The sequence below is a fragment of the Saccostrea echinata genome, unplaced genomic scaffold (assembly GCF_033153115.1).
Source record: "Saccostrea echinata isolate AGI-Se365-2 ecotype Australia unplaced genomic scaffold, CSIRO_AGI_Sech_v1 ptg000015l, whole genome shotgun sequence".
In the NCBI taxonomy this organism is placed as follows: Eukaryota; Metazoa; Mollusca; class Bivalvia; order Ostreida; family Ostreidae; genus Saccostrea; species Saccostrea echinata.
Window position 1 is genome coordinate 5,122,373 of NW_026889764.1, and position 15,857 is coordinate 5,138,229.

The 15,857-nt window shown below is 32.9% G+C and overlaps 2 protein-coding genes across 3 annotated transcripts in view; one reads left to right on the forward strand and one right to left on the reverse strand.

The window, feature by feature from the left end:
* LOC133187776 (uncharacterized) overlaps positions 1-3,989 on the reverse strand; it is a 33,129-nt gene extending 29,140 nt beyond the window's left edge. Inside the window, exons 1-2 of the mRNA XM_061323177.1 lie at positions 3,684-3,989; positions 1,703-2,067 (exon numbers count right to left, since the gene is read on the reverse strand). Of these exons, the coding sequence (XP_061179161.1) occupies positions 1,703-2,037 (335 nt within the window). The 5' untranslated portion in view covers positions 2,038-2,067; positions 3,684-3,989. The remainder of the gene's footprint in view (positions 1-1,702; positions 2,068-3,683) is intronic.
* Positions 3,990-6,158: 2,169 nt separating this feature from the next.
* On the forward strand, positions 6,159-15,064 carry LOC133187777 (uncharacterized). 2 transcript variants are annotated; one of them, XM_061323179.1, is made up of 4 exons: positions 6,159-6,253; positions 9,714-9,790; positions 12,750-12,828; positions 13,875-15,064. In XM_061323179.1, exons 1-4 carry the CDS (start codon positions 6,229-6,231, stop codon positions 14,165-14,167), a joined length of 474 nt encoding a protein of 157 aa, XP_061179163.1. In that variant the 5' UTR covers positions 6,159-6,228; the 3' UTR covers positions 14,168-15,064. The 2 variants fall into 2 exon arrangements, with proteins under 2 accessions (XP_061179163.1, XP_061179164.1); XM_061323180.1 differs by lacking the exons at positions 6,159-6,253; positions 9,714-9,790 and adding an exon at positions 11,762-11,847.
* Positions 15,065-15,857: the final 793 nt, after the last annotated feature.

The window sequence follows — 15,857 nt, forward strand, 5'->3', positions numbered from 1 at the left end:
ACAGAACTAAAAGAAATTCTCAAGAATTCATAAAATTAATTAATGGAGATTTGCCTCATAACTTCACATTTTTTTTTTACAGAGAACTTGCTGTAGGACCTAACGGATTTTTTTCTTTGAAGTTTTTGATATATTTTTGTGCTGTTTGAAATTCAGAGCTGTTCTTTTGTTTGATTGGAATGTGATGAGAGACAAATTAAAGTTAAAGGAAAAGATTTTAAAATAATGTTCTTGACAACATCAAAATTGAAAGAAAAACTAGACATTTAAATTGCCAAACAAGTAAAATCCATTGACTTCTTTAGAAAGTTTTCACAAAACATTAAAGTACAGTATATACGTATTTTGAAAACATAGCTGTTAAAACCATTGAACTGGAAGTTTAAGATGTGGGCACTAAAAAGAACGCTAACATTCTGCACGTTCAGTGAGAAGTTTATATAAGATTTTTAAAGTCAAAAGATGTATACCGGTAGGTTCACACAAAAAAAAAACTAGTGCTTTTCTGACAATGTAAAATAAGAGCTCTTCATTGTAGATGAAAGATTTATAGACCTTCCCAAAAGTTCTTGACTTCCTTAGCAATTTAATCACAGTCAAGCGTTTCGGTGGCATTTTCAAGTGAACATTCGTGTCGCTTTCATTGGACCTCCACAGCAAAAGTGTCAGTCCTCTCTAATCAGCTTCACTAACTGACTACATTAACTCCGAGAAAAGCTTATCTTTCATTTGCAAAGGAATTAAAATTTACAAATGTTCCTTCTTAGATTGTATTGATCACCGAGGCACGATTAACGATCGAAACAGTTTACGTAAGAGGGGGGTCATTTTTCTTCTACTATCAGGCGTCCCTAGATACGGAGAATTTTAAACAGAAATTTTTAACACCTGAGCAAGAGTAATGACGGTATATGTTGCAACAGGTAATCTGCTTTTATTTGATATTCATTCATTTTTCGATATGATGACATTTAAAGAAACACAAATGCAGGCTGTGTTAACATTACCCTACTTGAGACGAGTGTACACCATATATCCCCGGGTTTTGAAGAAACAGGAACATTTTGTTAAGCGAAATGCCCGATACCATTAAAAGATATATTATAAAGCCCTAAGAAGTATGCACAGTGTGATATTGTTCTTGTCAAGATAACAAGATTAGTATTACATTTAACCCCCCCCCCTCTCCTTTTGAGAATATTAAAATAGTAATCTGAAGTTGGTGAATTGGATCAAAGACAAAACTAGTCTATACCAACATATGCACTTATTAAAAGTGAATGAATTCATTACCACCCTGACTGGCAGATAGCATAGTACAGGACCATGCATCTGTTGTGAGCGTATTACTAGTATTACATGTACAAAAAGCTATGCCAAAACAGTTACTAGGAAAGGCAGATGAAAAAAAAAAAATAAACAGGAATTCTTAGTATCTAGCAGTTAACTGCAGTTAACCAGTTTTTAACAAATTTTCCTTACACTTATATACACCATTCCTCGCTTGCGCTAACAACATTAAATATGAGTTCAGTTGATCTTTCTTGCTACTTTACTGTGTTTATGTTTTTAACCAATTGATGACCAAGACAAACAACTGTAACAGACTGACACAATCAATATATATGACACTTAATAGACCAGATCATGTAGATCTGTACTGATATCAAAGATAGTATTTCTTATGAATTAAGGCCCTCACCTATACTGCTCCTTCTCGGCAGGTGCCCCATAGAAGGCCTTAGCCCAGGCCGAGTGGTATCGCTGGTGTTCCCTTTGTTGCATTAAGATCCGCCTCTGGTCATTATGCCAGTGTTGTTCCACAGTTTCCCAGTGGTCCTGGATTCTTTTACGGGGCGGGGGTGGGGCCAGGGGGTTGACCCTAGGGGGTATACGGACCAGGCTCATGGAGCTGGAGAGTTCCCGTGGAGGGTATGCCCCGTACATAGTGTTGGAGCGCTGTATTGAGGGAGGGACGGGTGTGGCGAGGGGGGTGGTACGGGTGATCTTTGGCAACGTTGTCGTAGCTGCCATCATGGACACTTTCTTTTCACTAACTACTACTATCTGAAAAAAAATAGGTTTGAAAATTAACATGGTAAAAATTCCAAGTGTTTACTTTTGTATACGTTAGTCCTGTTGGAACACAAGTATTTAATTAATACAATTATTTATTATATTATTTTGCTGAGCATCAAACACTGGGATACGAAAGCAGCTCTGAACCATTTACCAGTACTTACGTTCAAATATTTCAGCCATCCTTTCAGTTACCTTTTTTTAAACTGTTTGAATTAATCGTTATGTCAACATGGAAATTTATTTAACATTTAACAAGTACACGTTTTATATAAATTATGCTTGTTCTGAACCTCTACTTAGAATGCAATTATATCTCTCAGTTCGAACGTTCTAAAAAGCTTGATAGATTAAACACAATTGAAGAACGTTGAATTTCGATATATTAATTGTTAACAACACCGACATTTGAATTATATATTGCTGATTTAACAATGGGGGACTGGATTTAAAGCCTGCCTCAAATATCGCATTCAAATATTGGAAATGATAATCACTGTTTATATTACAGTATGGAGCCTCGTCGAGTCTGGCGAACAATACTGCAATTCTTATATAAACAAAGACTTAATCCCCATATAAGTAGAAATGAAATTAAATTCAGACTTTCAAACTGCTTGCAAGAGTATTATCAATTTTTATATATGAATTTCAATATAACAACATAGCATATTAGCTATATAGTTTCTATAGTTTTTAACGATTGTGTATGCACAAGAAAAATTAAGCATCAATATGAATTTGTTCTAGAAAAACATTAAACTGAAAAATTAAAAGGTTTATTTCAAATATGCACAAACACAAATCATATATAGGAATCGTTATCCTCATGTATTATTCAGCTATATATTTTTCCATTGACAAAACTTGAGTTGATCGATATAAAACATTTCCTTCAAAAGGTATTATTTTCTCCGACCAGACATTAGAAAATTGACAGGGTTTGTTCTAAATGAATAGATCTTTTCGCTGTTCAACTCTGGTTCGTTTTCAATCCAATACTCGCAGACAGGGGCTTTTAAAATTCCTAACTAGGGTTAAAATCAATGGTGGGAATAAGCTAGCAAATAAACCTTAATTCATTGGATTCTAGGATATATCCCACTACTGGTGTTTGCTTTCTGGTCTCTCTAACGGAAATTTGCCTTTTTTTTAATGCATTGAAAACATTGAAATCCGATTTTCATCAATATTTCCCCTCATTCTCTAAGATGATTTTTTTAATTTCTTTTTTCTTTTTTTTTTTTAAATAGGATGCAATTACTTCACAACTAATATATATTTGAAATGTTGATGTCATGTATGCATATTTAGAAATTACATTTTAAAAAAATAATTTATTTAAATTACAGCTTATCAGTAAATCAAAAATTCGATTTCCAGAGAATCCATGATTGATTTTATTTTTATTTTTATATTTTTATATACCATATTTGATATTTGATTTATTTTTGCCCTATGTTCTCTTATTTATCACAATAACATTGACAGAATCAGCAAAACAAGTCTACAAAATGCCATTTGAAATCTAAATAAAGTTCGAAACATTCATATGAAAATGCTTTACTGAAACAACAGGGTACAAAAGTAAGAAATATACTTACCTAACTTATTTTAGATAAATCCATAAATTACTCTAAAACAAAAGGATATCTTCTACAATAGTGGATCCATATAGTGTCTAAATACCGATAGCCATATTGCACAAAACACGGAGATTAAGCTGGTCACATGATAGGAACGTCGCTACGGAGACCGAGGGAAGACTCGATCGAGACGAAATTCAAGGATTGCGAACAAAAAGTTAAATCTCCTTAAATCGGATTTCATTACATACACAGCTCTGGGGCGAATTAGTTTATGTTTTTGGTATAGCTATTATCGCTCAAGCAATATTTGGTGTTTGTCGCAGGTCCCCATTTAATGAATTGAGAAAATGAATTTACCACCTGCGGTGAAGTTTGCTATCTAAGCATATCGCAAGGTTTCAATGATTGAAAAAAAGTTAGACAGTAGTAAGGAAATTTAAATTTTGACATAAGGGTGTAAAATGTGTTAATCTTAAAATAAGCACTGCTGGTTTAATATTGTGTGGATGTGCGACAGGTGACTTGCAAGTCAACGCGCAAATTGCTTCATCGATTCTACTGCGTATGTTGGCAATAAAAGTTTTATTTCCGGATGCCGAATTTATTTCCATTTGATGAGTACGAGGAATGCGTGAGTGTAATTCCGGTTTTTTTTTCTCGCGTATTGACTGCAAAATTAAGTGTTCACAATTGTAGATCTAGTGATTATAAGCAAATATTAATATACAAAAGGTCCCACACGTCCTGCTTGCTCATCAAAAAAAATGAAAGAAACGAAAATTTAACCCAATCAGTGAATGTTATTTATTGACTGGGTTCGAGGGCAACTTGCGTTTTGTGGGATCCAAGAACAAAACTTTTTGCCTGAGTCCGTTAGGCCGAAGTCAAACAATTTCGTTCAAGGGTCAACAATTAACATTTTGTCCGAGAACAAAGTCAATATATATTTTGTTATTCCTTTTACTTTTTATATTGACATTTCTTGGGCTGGCTTCCTCTTTTGCGATAATTGATAAGATATAGCGTGTGCGGTAAAAAAAAAAAAAAAAAGTCATAGAGGTCCAATATCTCATCGGCCGGTCCAATATCTCACTCAGCGGTCCAACATCTTTTTTTTTACCACTCAGTAAAACATTGGAAATGCTAGACTTTTTAAAGCTATATATATATATATATATATATATATAGATATATATATATATATATATATATATATATATATATATATATATATATATATATATATATATATATATATATATATATATATATAGAGATAGATAGATAGATAGATAGATAGATAGATAGATAGATAGATAGAAGAGGCTCAAGTCACATTTCCATTTGTGACAAAAGGGTGAATCCAATTGAGAAACCGCTCGTTGCTTCTCAAAGTTTTACCATTAGAAACTGAAATCCCCTTCACATGATTTGCCAAGTTTGATTGATTATCCCAGTGATTTCTTAAAATTAAGTTTTAAATAAACAGACAATCGACATGCAGACAGGTGATGGACAAAATTTTATAGGAATCATTTGCTCAAGAGAGCATTAAAAGATTAAAAGAATCTCATTTTTCCCTACATTAGATTGCATATATACACAATATAATATTAATAGATATCGCCACGTTTTGGCAATGCACAGTGTAAGATTTTCAAAAGCCACATATTTAACACTTTGATCTTAAAAGAAAAAGAAGATGAACAAGGCGTTCTTGATAGAAATTCTCTATAATAAAACAAATACTAGTAAGTTAAACGAATGTATAGAGATGACCTTTAAACCTGGTCGGAGTTACCTTAAGTGATTTGATATGATTTCACAGAGATGTATAGAATATCTGGGTCACTATATACTTAGTGTTTAATTACTCAAGATAATCTTGATCCAATAGGAAACAAAATTTTAATTTTTCCATTTTTGTATTCATATTACCAAATATTATTAATATTTGTTCAGTGTAGCATTTACGGCTGGTTGCTGTTTTAAGAGGTGATGTACATATATTTACATTTAGTTACGTTTAGATATATGTACTACATGTATAATATATATAAAATACATATTTTGAAGGGAAAAAAATCCTACCAGGACGCCGTTACCGCTGCTATGGAATTTCCGAAAATAATATTAAATTAATGTAATATATTTATATCCTGCGAGATTTATCTTATGTGAGCAAATAATGTGTAATTGAATTAATGGTGAAATGCATGAAGTGTGTGTCAATATGGAAAACCCCCAGTGTATATATTTTGCACTTATTTACTTAAAATATAGGATAAAGTCCAGGTTTGCATGACACACACGTGTATAGAAGCAGTGAGTCAAGGGTAGATATAATTAAGATAAAGACTAATGTTATGTCACAGTCTATAAATATCTCTCTTTCTGATATACATATATAATAGAGTGAGAGCACACTGTTCAGAAGTCTGTGTCGGAGTTATAATTAGGAGCATCGTACGTGTAAACAATTATCTATATATAATATACACATTAACATTATTTGGAATCACTCCTCATCTACTGCTGCCGATCAACACCGGATACAGTGATGTCTCGCTCTTCCGTGTTTGGAGGTAACACTTATTTCCCTTTGAAAATAAATTTAAATAATTTAAATAAAAAATTGATTGAATTTGTAAATAAGTTACTACCTGTTTAAATGTCTAAAACGACAAGGTAACAATGCTTGTTTCTTTTTTTGAAAGTACATACCTAGTAAGTGTCTCTGTTTTTAAAATTCTCTCTCTCTCTCTCTCTCTCTCTCTCTCTCTCTCTCTCTCGTTATAAATATCAATCAGCTTAATTATTGTTGTCGATTTCAATTACTTCTCCTCTGTTGTCATACAGTCTCTGTATCAATGGGGATGGGTTATAAATACATGCATGTGTATACGTAATATAATATATTATGCAAGAACACGAACATTAAATGAATATGTAATGTCATAAATAACATACTACTATTCCTGCTTGTCTCAAAAAGTCAGGTAACGTTACTTTGAACTAACAGAAGTTGACCAAAACTGTAGGACTATTTTCCAGCTTTAAGTAGTTCCAATGTTGCTACATGACTGCAAAATTTACTTCATCAGCAATTGTTGAAGTTCATGAGGATGGGAACTTAGAATTTCTTTCAAGGGAATCAAAAGGAAAAATCACAGCTTACATATACATGTATGTAAATATTTGGAATATGAAAAACCAACTTCTTTTAAATATGTTACATTTAAGACAGCTATCATGTTGTAAATTTTGAATTTTCAAGGTGGAGGTAAAATTTAATTTTTGCAATTACTTTCACCTAGTAAATTCAAAATTTACAATACGATACAGTTTTATTTTGCAATGTGTACAATATATAATGAAATTGAGAAATCATTAAAAATCTTTGAGCACTGAACTCTGTCAATAAGCAACGCCTCGAATTCTTGCTCTGGAATCTTGGTCTTTCTTAGATGTATTTATGTTTTAAAAAGTAATAAATCCCGAATATTTTTTCCTTGTATATGGATTGAATGACATTTCGTATGAGCTTAAAGGGTCCTGGACACATTTGCACTGTTTATAATTTAAATGTCTATTTTATTCAAAAAATAACTTTAGTATAATGATTTGAACTTACACATGTTACATGTATATTCTAAGAATTCAATGACAACGACATTGTTCATAATATTACGTCAAACAACTAGTTTTGTAAACAGGGCACGACCTCTGTTATTGTTAGTGCTTACGTTATTTCCGGGTGTGTGCAGTTTGTTTAGTCTATACACATCACTGAGCACGGACTGACAATACTGGTGAGTTGGTTTTGCTCTCTCGCAAACCTAATCTGAATTTTCTGGATTTTAATTTTCATATTTTTTTCATTAATACACAACAAAATTTCTACTTTTCTTAATTATTATGGATAAAGTTTACCGTGTGAAAGTGCAAGGGTATGTGTCAATCAAACGCGTCCCAATTATTTCCAGATAAAGGAATTTTCTTCTCGGTGTGAAATGCTCTAGCAACATATAAGTCATGATATTATTAGACAATTTTTGAAAATATGAGCTTCAAATCTGTGCTCCAGCCCCTTTGAAAGAGTTTTGCAGTTGTGGTCTATACGTAGAATATCAGTTGGCATTGAAAATCTGAAGTTGAATATCCATTTCGGAAACATTAATATCGAGGGTAATACCTAATTGTTCCTCTGCAAGAAAAATCATCTCGGATTTTCAAGTTCAAGTTCATTTATTTACTCAAACCAATTTAAATCAGCGCCTTGAAAGACGTCACTCCCCACAAATGTTAAAGTCAATTTGAGGCCCATTAAAATGTTGTAGGTTAGAACCAATTCGATTGGCAGTAAAGAGACCATTGCTTTTTTCTGTTGCTGTTAAATACTACGGGAAAATGTATATTCTCTACTGAAATGACAATATTAAAACATATACGCATATTGATCAGAAAATATGAAACACTACTATTAACGAAAAACCGTAATAAATGAAACTGTAAAAAACATTACTTTTGCTTGAAGTTTGAATAAGTATTCTAGAGAGAGATTTAGGTACATTTAGTCCACTGATATAATGTATAAAGGTGAACAATTATACGTTATATATAATGTATTCACGTGCCAGTCAATACGTACAGCACTACATCCTAGCTAAACTTCCGCGAATAATTTGTAAACATGATCCGAGAGTCTCGCAGAAGTTTCACTGTATCATATCTACTGAGAACTCCTCGGGTATTATAGATCTTATTTGCTGAATATCGAAAAGAAAGAGAAAATTAAGGTTCCGAACACATTCATAAGGGTTCTCGTGATAGACGCCGAGATCATAAGAATATCTTTACAGCATTGACAAAAACCGGCTAATGCATTGCATAAACTTAATAAATAAATATACAAATATATAACAGACCCGTAGGAAGCAATTTCAGTTTGTGGGGGGGGGGGGGGGGGGGCACAACCATACATTTTTAGTTGAGGGGGAACTACCAAAAATTTCCCGACAAGCAAAAAAAAAAAAAAAAAAAAAACAACAAACAAAAAAAAAGGTCATCAACTACCAAAAATTCCTTGACAAGCAAAAAACAAATAAAAAAAAAAAACACCCCCGTGCCCCCCCCCCCCCCGGTTCCTACGTCCATGTATAAAATCTTACACGAATAAGATAATCAAAATGCTAATAATGAAAATACCTGATATTTTCAGGAACTTTTGTGCATTTTGACGCAACCTGCCTTCAGTCGCTGAAAATGTCTTTAGTTCTATTATTTAAACTGTACATACTAGGCAGGAGTTGGGACAACTAACTAACAACTGCTGTCGAAAGATCGTACAAAACAGAGTTATTCTTCCTAGCGTATCTTTAATTCAGTATTACGTGTTCTTATTTACAATATTTACAAATAAATAAAAGGGTGAAAATAAACGTATTTACTACAAAGAAGATACATATACCTTGATGCTAATGCTTCAGAATATTGCAGCTAGGAAACTTGAAATTACGGTTTATATCTCGGTAAACGATTGATTCACAGAGATGATATAATAAATTTTGCATCTGAAATGAACTTTAAAAAAAAAAAATAAGCTCCCCACACTCTATTTATGGAATATGTATTACATACAGGAAAGTACGAAGGTAAAAAAAAAGAATTACTAACTTTGTGCAAAACAAAGTCAATCGATTGAAAATAATCAATATTCAATATCAACCGGTAGTATTACAATTGAGAGATCACTAGCTATATAGCAGGTATCCGTTAATCAGTTCATCTATGGTTAACACACCTGAAAAAAATGAATAAGTACATGTATGCACATAATTTTTCTGTAATTATGTGTTGATATAAGGTGATTTTTACATTTTCTGCCCGGCGAGTTTACGCTCGACCTAATTTCGACACACCTGAGGAATGTTTACTTTTATATTGGTTAGCAACAATGGCATGATCAGGTAAGATCATGCAGGTAAATTACGAAATGACCCACATGAAATCTAGTATACTGAATACCTAGATCTTTGATTTCAGCTCAACAAATCGCCACCATGGACCAGCTGACTTGCACAGTCAGGGATTCCAGTGCCAAAGTTTCAAGTAGTCTCTACGTAAGTAAAATTTACTTACTCGGTGTACGTTGTTTACAGAAAGCGTCCGACAATGGCCTAGCCATGCCTTACTGCGTTTTCATGAGTATCAGTATGAAGTAAAAGCGGATATTAAAGCATGTCGCCGTGAAAGTTAGAATTATATTTTCATATATAGATGCCCACGTATTTGATATCAACTAAATTTCTTGTACATGTATGCACAATTATAAAAATGGTTTAACGGGTCGGTTTCTTTTCTAAAACATTTTCAGCTAGCCCCTCTCTCTCTCTCTCTCTATTACATGTAAGTCTTAAATATCACTCAGTACCAATTTGAATTCATATCTGCTTTATTTTATTAATCATAATTGTTGAATTTACGAAGTGTGTGATGATACAAAAATTAGAACATGATAGTCTTGGACAACAGCCTTGAGAATAATCATTCTCTGTATGTACAAATTGTTTTAATATGCATGTATATATCAAGAAACACGGAATTACCTACAATGCACGTACTATATATGTGAAAAAGACCTTTAAAGTCAGACTACAAAATATAACACTTGATCTTCAGTTATATTTGTTAAAACAGTAGGTACACTTACAACAATTTTGCAGTACAATTCTGAAGTACATATTATTTCCTACAAGGATTAAAGGGCACTACTCTTTATCCTATAAGGAAACTGAACATGTGAATTAAATTGTTATAATACGAATTCAGTATTTAGCGTGTACATGTATGTGTATACGTCTATGTCTATGATGTATTGTAAATTTTGACTGATTGGGTAATTACAAAAGCTGCTTAAAATATGAAGCAAATATTGATACAAACAAATATGTATTAAGTTTTCAGGTCGTACAAAGATTGAATTTCAAGGAAAAGAAACACTGACCCCCTACACTAAGTTTATTACGAGCCGCTAGGAAGCAGTCATATTGTACAATATATGATGATGATAGAAAGAAATTATCTCTTTATTCAAAGTTATTTTGGTATCAGATAAATGCATATTATCACGAAATACCAATTTTATTGCATGCTGTCTATTTAGAAGAATTAAATTTTGCGTATTCGGCAACAGTACATATGATACTGATACATGTATATAATTTTTTTTTTGGAAAGCATGTTTTCAGTACCGAGATCTTACATTATCAAACAACTAAAAATTGGAGAGATGTTAAGATTTTATGCCATTTTTATCAAGATGGAAATTTGATATCGGAGTGGTCATTCATAGTCTATTTGCCCATGGATGTACTAGTGCTTTCGACACGTATTTATGGGAAAAAAAATAGGTTAAAGACAAGGTGAAATATTAGATTATCTTGTCAAATATGTACATTGCATAAAAAGAAGTCTCGAGATGTTTTTGTAAATCATACCACAGGCGATTAAGAGATAACAATTTTTCTGTCTGTACATGAACATGCGATTTATATCTGTTTTGTAGCGTGCAGGGCATATTCAAAGGAAACAAAAAAAAAAAAAAGATTAAATAATTGTTTATAAGTTTATTATTTGGTGTAACGAATATCTTTATCCGATTTTATAACTCATCTGTCTATATGATGTACGCATATTTTAGTGCCTAAACACCCCCAAATTATAAAGGACAAAAATATTCTGCGAAGAGTCCATGGCCGTAGGAACCGGGGGGGGGGGGGGGGGTCGTACCCCCAATAATTAACTTTGCCGATATATATATCTACTATTTTTTTTTTTTTTTTTTTTGCTTGTCAGGGAATTTTTGGTAGTTTATAGCCCCCCCCCCACCCCTCAACTGAAAACTTAAAATGTATGGTTGTGACCCCCAAACTGAAATTGCATCCTGGAATCAAATATAACTGAGGAAGGTTTTGATCCGCGCCCAACTTTCTCGTCAGTTGCATGCATTTCGTTCAGCTACCAGCTGGTGTGTTCACGGGATAAACATCGCCTATTATCAACCTGTTACTATAGTTTAGTATCAGTATTTTATATATTGAGGATTGCCACGCATAGCAATATCTGTATTATGTTGTCCATTGGATATTTGTGTTTAATATCATTAACAACTTTGAAGGTAAGCTGATTGGACAATATTGGAGAAAAAAAATTAAAGCCATGTTAGTAAAATTTTCTAGCTGAATGGTTTTGATTGAGAAAAGATATATTATTTTTATAGTGTGACACGTGTTTATGCGATTTTGACATATGTGGGCAAAGAATTTGCGTAATAGGAAATATATGTGTCAAGAGTACAGTGTATATTGTGCCCTCCCATACCGTCTTTTTTTCAAAAGGAATCGTCAGTTCTGGGTTTAATAAACCTGATGCTTCTTAGACAAAACAGATATAAAATGGTAACCAAAGTGAATCCAGAACTACTATACTGGATGCCAGTGAATGGGGTGTGTGGGTCTGGGGTGGGGTGGAGGTTCAAACATAAATGTACTTCGAGAAGAAAATAAAAAAAATATTCTTGTATACAATATATCGTTTGACTGGGGTTAGTTTTATGACAAATATATATGAGTTACAATATTGGCTCAAAACGAAAGAAATTTTCATGAAAAAATAATACACATGTTGGTTTATAATATTTAAAAAAAAATTAAAAAAATGAATAAATAAATAGCTATCTTAATTCCACTGCTGTTTTGCCCTTGAAATTTCCATTTTATTTGATTTTAAAAGGAAATATTTACAGACATTGATTTACATTAGCTTACTTTGCTAGGGCAATAAAACCACTGAGTTGCCGCGTATATATGGCTAGATAATCTGGATGTGGTTTGGTATACGATGCTATTCAGTCTCACGAAGCAAAGGCCGGCCACTTTGAACACTGTACCAGCTCTTTGATTGACTCATTTCTATTCAAGATGTCGATTTTATATAAAACTGAAAAATTATTGGAGCACATAATCTTTTGGATAGGCTTCTTTGATCGGATTCTGAAAGATATTAATTTTGTATTTACAGGAGGCAGTTTGTCAACTTCGAGGGCAGGAATCAGGGGAAAATTTATCCTCCCCTCAATACGTCACACCTTACCTGGAAGGTATTTTTTTTTTATTTATTGCTCATATTTAGCGTATCACCATTAATATAAAAATTATATTTAGCATAGAAGGATCTCCATAATCTGACCGCACCTATATTCTCTCCTTACATTTTCGCACTATCTACAGATTATGTACAATCATCGATTTCTCCTCTTATGTGTACATGTACCTTACTTGTTTTTCCTCTTTCTTATTTCGTGTATAAATCTTGGAAGGGGTTTTTCTTTAAAAAAAAATGTTCACATGTATACAAACGATTCAAATTTTATTCCAAGATTGCATAACTCTAGCAACCATTTGTAAAGACAAAATTTTAAAAACACTGCGAATGAAATTTACCGAATTGTCTAAAAAGCACATATGTGTTGTATGGACTCTAACTTGTTTCAAAACGTCGTTACCAATACTGCAAGGTTGTAAAGACTTACATTATGGAGTTTTCAGTTGCTGTAAATATTATTCACAATATTTGTTATTAAAATGTTGATATGCTATTCATTTAATGTTTTCATATTCTGTCAAAGAAAAATGTAGTCAAACCTCGTTATCTCGAACTTGATGGGACCGAGAGATAACTTCGAGATATCCGAAAGTTCGAGATATTGAGGGTAAAATACTTAAAGAAAAAGACTTAATACTTTTAAATCACTTCGACATATCCATGGTATTCGAGATATCGAAGTTCAGCTTGAGACTTTTAAATCACTTCGAAATATCCATGGTATTCGAGATATCCATGTTCGAGATATCGAAGTTCAGCTGTACTAATTCTGGGACAGTATTCCACTCATCAGATACGTGTACATGTATATACAATACTTCCACAATCATATTGATTTCGGATGAACGGAAAGTGTATAACTAAATTCTCCAATATTATGATTATTTTTTTAATACCATTTCTTTGATAGTTTGGAATTTGATTCGTCTTTGACATGCTCTAGCGCACATTCCAGCAAATCGTGGCGTATGCTGTACATGTACGTTCAATCTTCAAAGCACAATGCTATAATAATTCTTTCTTTATTTTCCTCTTTTTCAGATGTTAAGGAAACCTTTATTATGGCCGTGGAGCACACCTGTCTCTTGATTGCAGGAATATTAATGCTTATCACCATTATTATTCTGATAGTGGGGACCATCATAGTCTCGTGCTGTTCTCGCGACGACGAGATTGACTACAGAATGATTCCCCAAGGTGACTGGCACCCGGAGCATCTGGACTATGACAATATTTTAGACCTATTACAAAGTATTCAGAAAAGCAAGAAATTTCAAAATTTACAGGAATTCTTAGCCCAAGGAAAACATTTAGTTCATTTAAACGACAGCTGATGTAAATTTCAATCCGAATTCATTGATTATACATCAAGTTAAACATAACAAAGAATCGGATTGGAGACTGAGCAAATGTCCTTTCAAATGAAGCCAGCTTCCATCTTCTCAGGGATTTATAAACTTGTCGACTGTTCCTGTAAACTTGTCGACTGTTCCTGTAAACTTGACAACTGTTCCTGTAAATTTGTCGACTGTTCCTGAAACCTCTCTCAGGTTGTTTTTCATTCCCTCCATGAAATAAACTGAGTTCTGTAGGATTCTTACAGTTACAAGCTGAAACTTTCGTTTAAATTATTGGTATTTAAATGAAATCAGACACTGTATAATCATGTTCGCTATCCATCAATTTGGTGATGCTCAAAGAAATCCACTTTTTTGGTGCTTTAGGATAAACATATTGTATGAGTGCTTTTGTTCTTGATAATATTCCGCATAAGCAAACATTTTACAACGTTTCATTGTTTTATATATACACATTATATTTTGATGAACAATTGAATTGATTACATTAATTTATATTCCATTGTTATAGTCGCCATAATATCTGGCACAATGTGTCATGTTTCAGAATTTCAATTTATACGAGTTCACATCAAACATCGTTGCTATGGTCGACTGCGAACTATGACCTTAAATTTAACCATGCAAATATTGATGTTGATAACAATGATCATGATGTTTAAGATGCGGTTTGATGATGTTATGTATAATACTTCAGAGCTAATTGAAATTGAAGCGCTGATTTTTTTAATTAGTATTGTTAAATCAGCGCTGACTATGGCCGAAAGTTTCTTTTTTTGTTTTTACTAATTGTAATATATAATAATTGTTATGATTTATTACATGTTACTTTGAAAGAAAACGTTCAATAAATACCATTTTATCTGTTACAAAGTCTGAGCTTCCTTCTATGATGAAGTTACAAGAATCGTTGACGACCTATGATTTACCAGTATACCGACAGTCCCATGAGTGTCCATTAATCGATGTCGAGAGGTTGCCGTGTGGTTTATGACGACAGCAATATTGCTTGAATATCCTTACTTCTTATGTATATTTTCCCCCTCAGTGCCAATACCGAGTTCCTGACAGATCAGTCAAATTTCATTGCATTGAACAAAATTCTTCATGTTTGGGTAAAAGTATGGCTTTCCTGATATACCTTATTTTAACAAATAAAAATACAACATGGTTAACATGGCTATCTTGTACATGTATTCATGTATTTTATTTGTTAAAACAAGCGAATTTAAAGAAATTGTGGTCCCCCGATTTCGATGTCTTAGTGGTATTTCTGGCATATTGTAACTGTCTGTTTTGTGTGTCCTGTCTTGTCTGTGCATCATACAAAAAAGACATAAATTATTGCATTGATAACAGTTATGGCAAAGATTATAGCTTTTCAAAACTACATCAAACTTCAAGATCATGAGGTCGAGAGGGTCAAATATTATAGTACAATCCGAAAAGTCTTATCACAGGCAATGCACATGTGAAAAAAATATCAAAAATCAGAGTATACAGTCGAAAAGGTCTTGCAACAGGTAATGCACATGTCAAATGTAAATGCCATAACAGTTGTCAGCAATGTTAAAATTTTTGAAAATTAGGTCAAACTTCAAGGTCAAGTCATGGGGTTAAAATCATAGTACATTCAGAAACATTTTGACACAGGTAATGCACTTGT

Excerpts from the sequence above, each read along its gene's own strand:
- LOC133187777 (XM_061323179.1), top strand. The coding sequence starts at position 6,229 with ATGTCTCGCTCTTCCGTGTTTGGAG. Across the intron at positions 9,791-12,749 it reads AAGTTTCAAGTAGTCTCTAC|GAGGCAGTTTGTCAACTTCG; the intron begins GTAAGTAAAATT and ends TTGTATTTACAG. Across the intron at positions 12,829-13,874 it reads CGTCACACCTTACCTGGAAG|ATGTTAAGGAAACCTTTATT; the intron begins GTATTTTTTTTT and ends CCTCTTTTTCAG.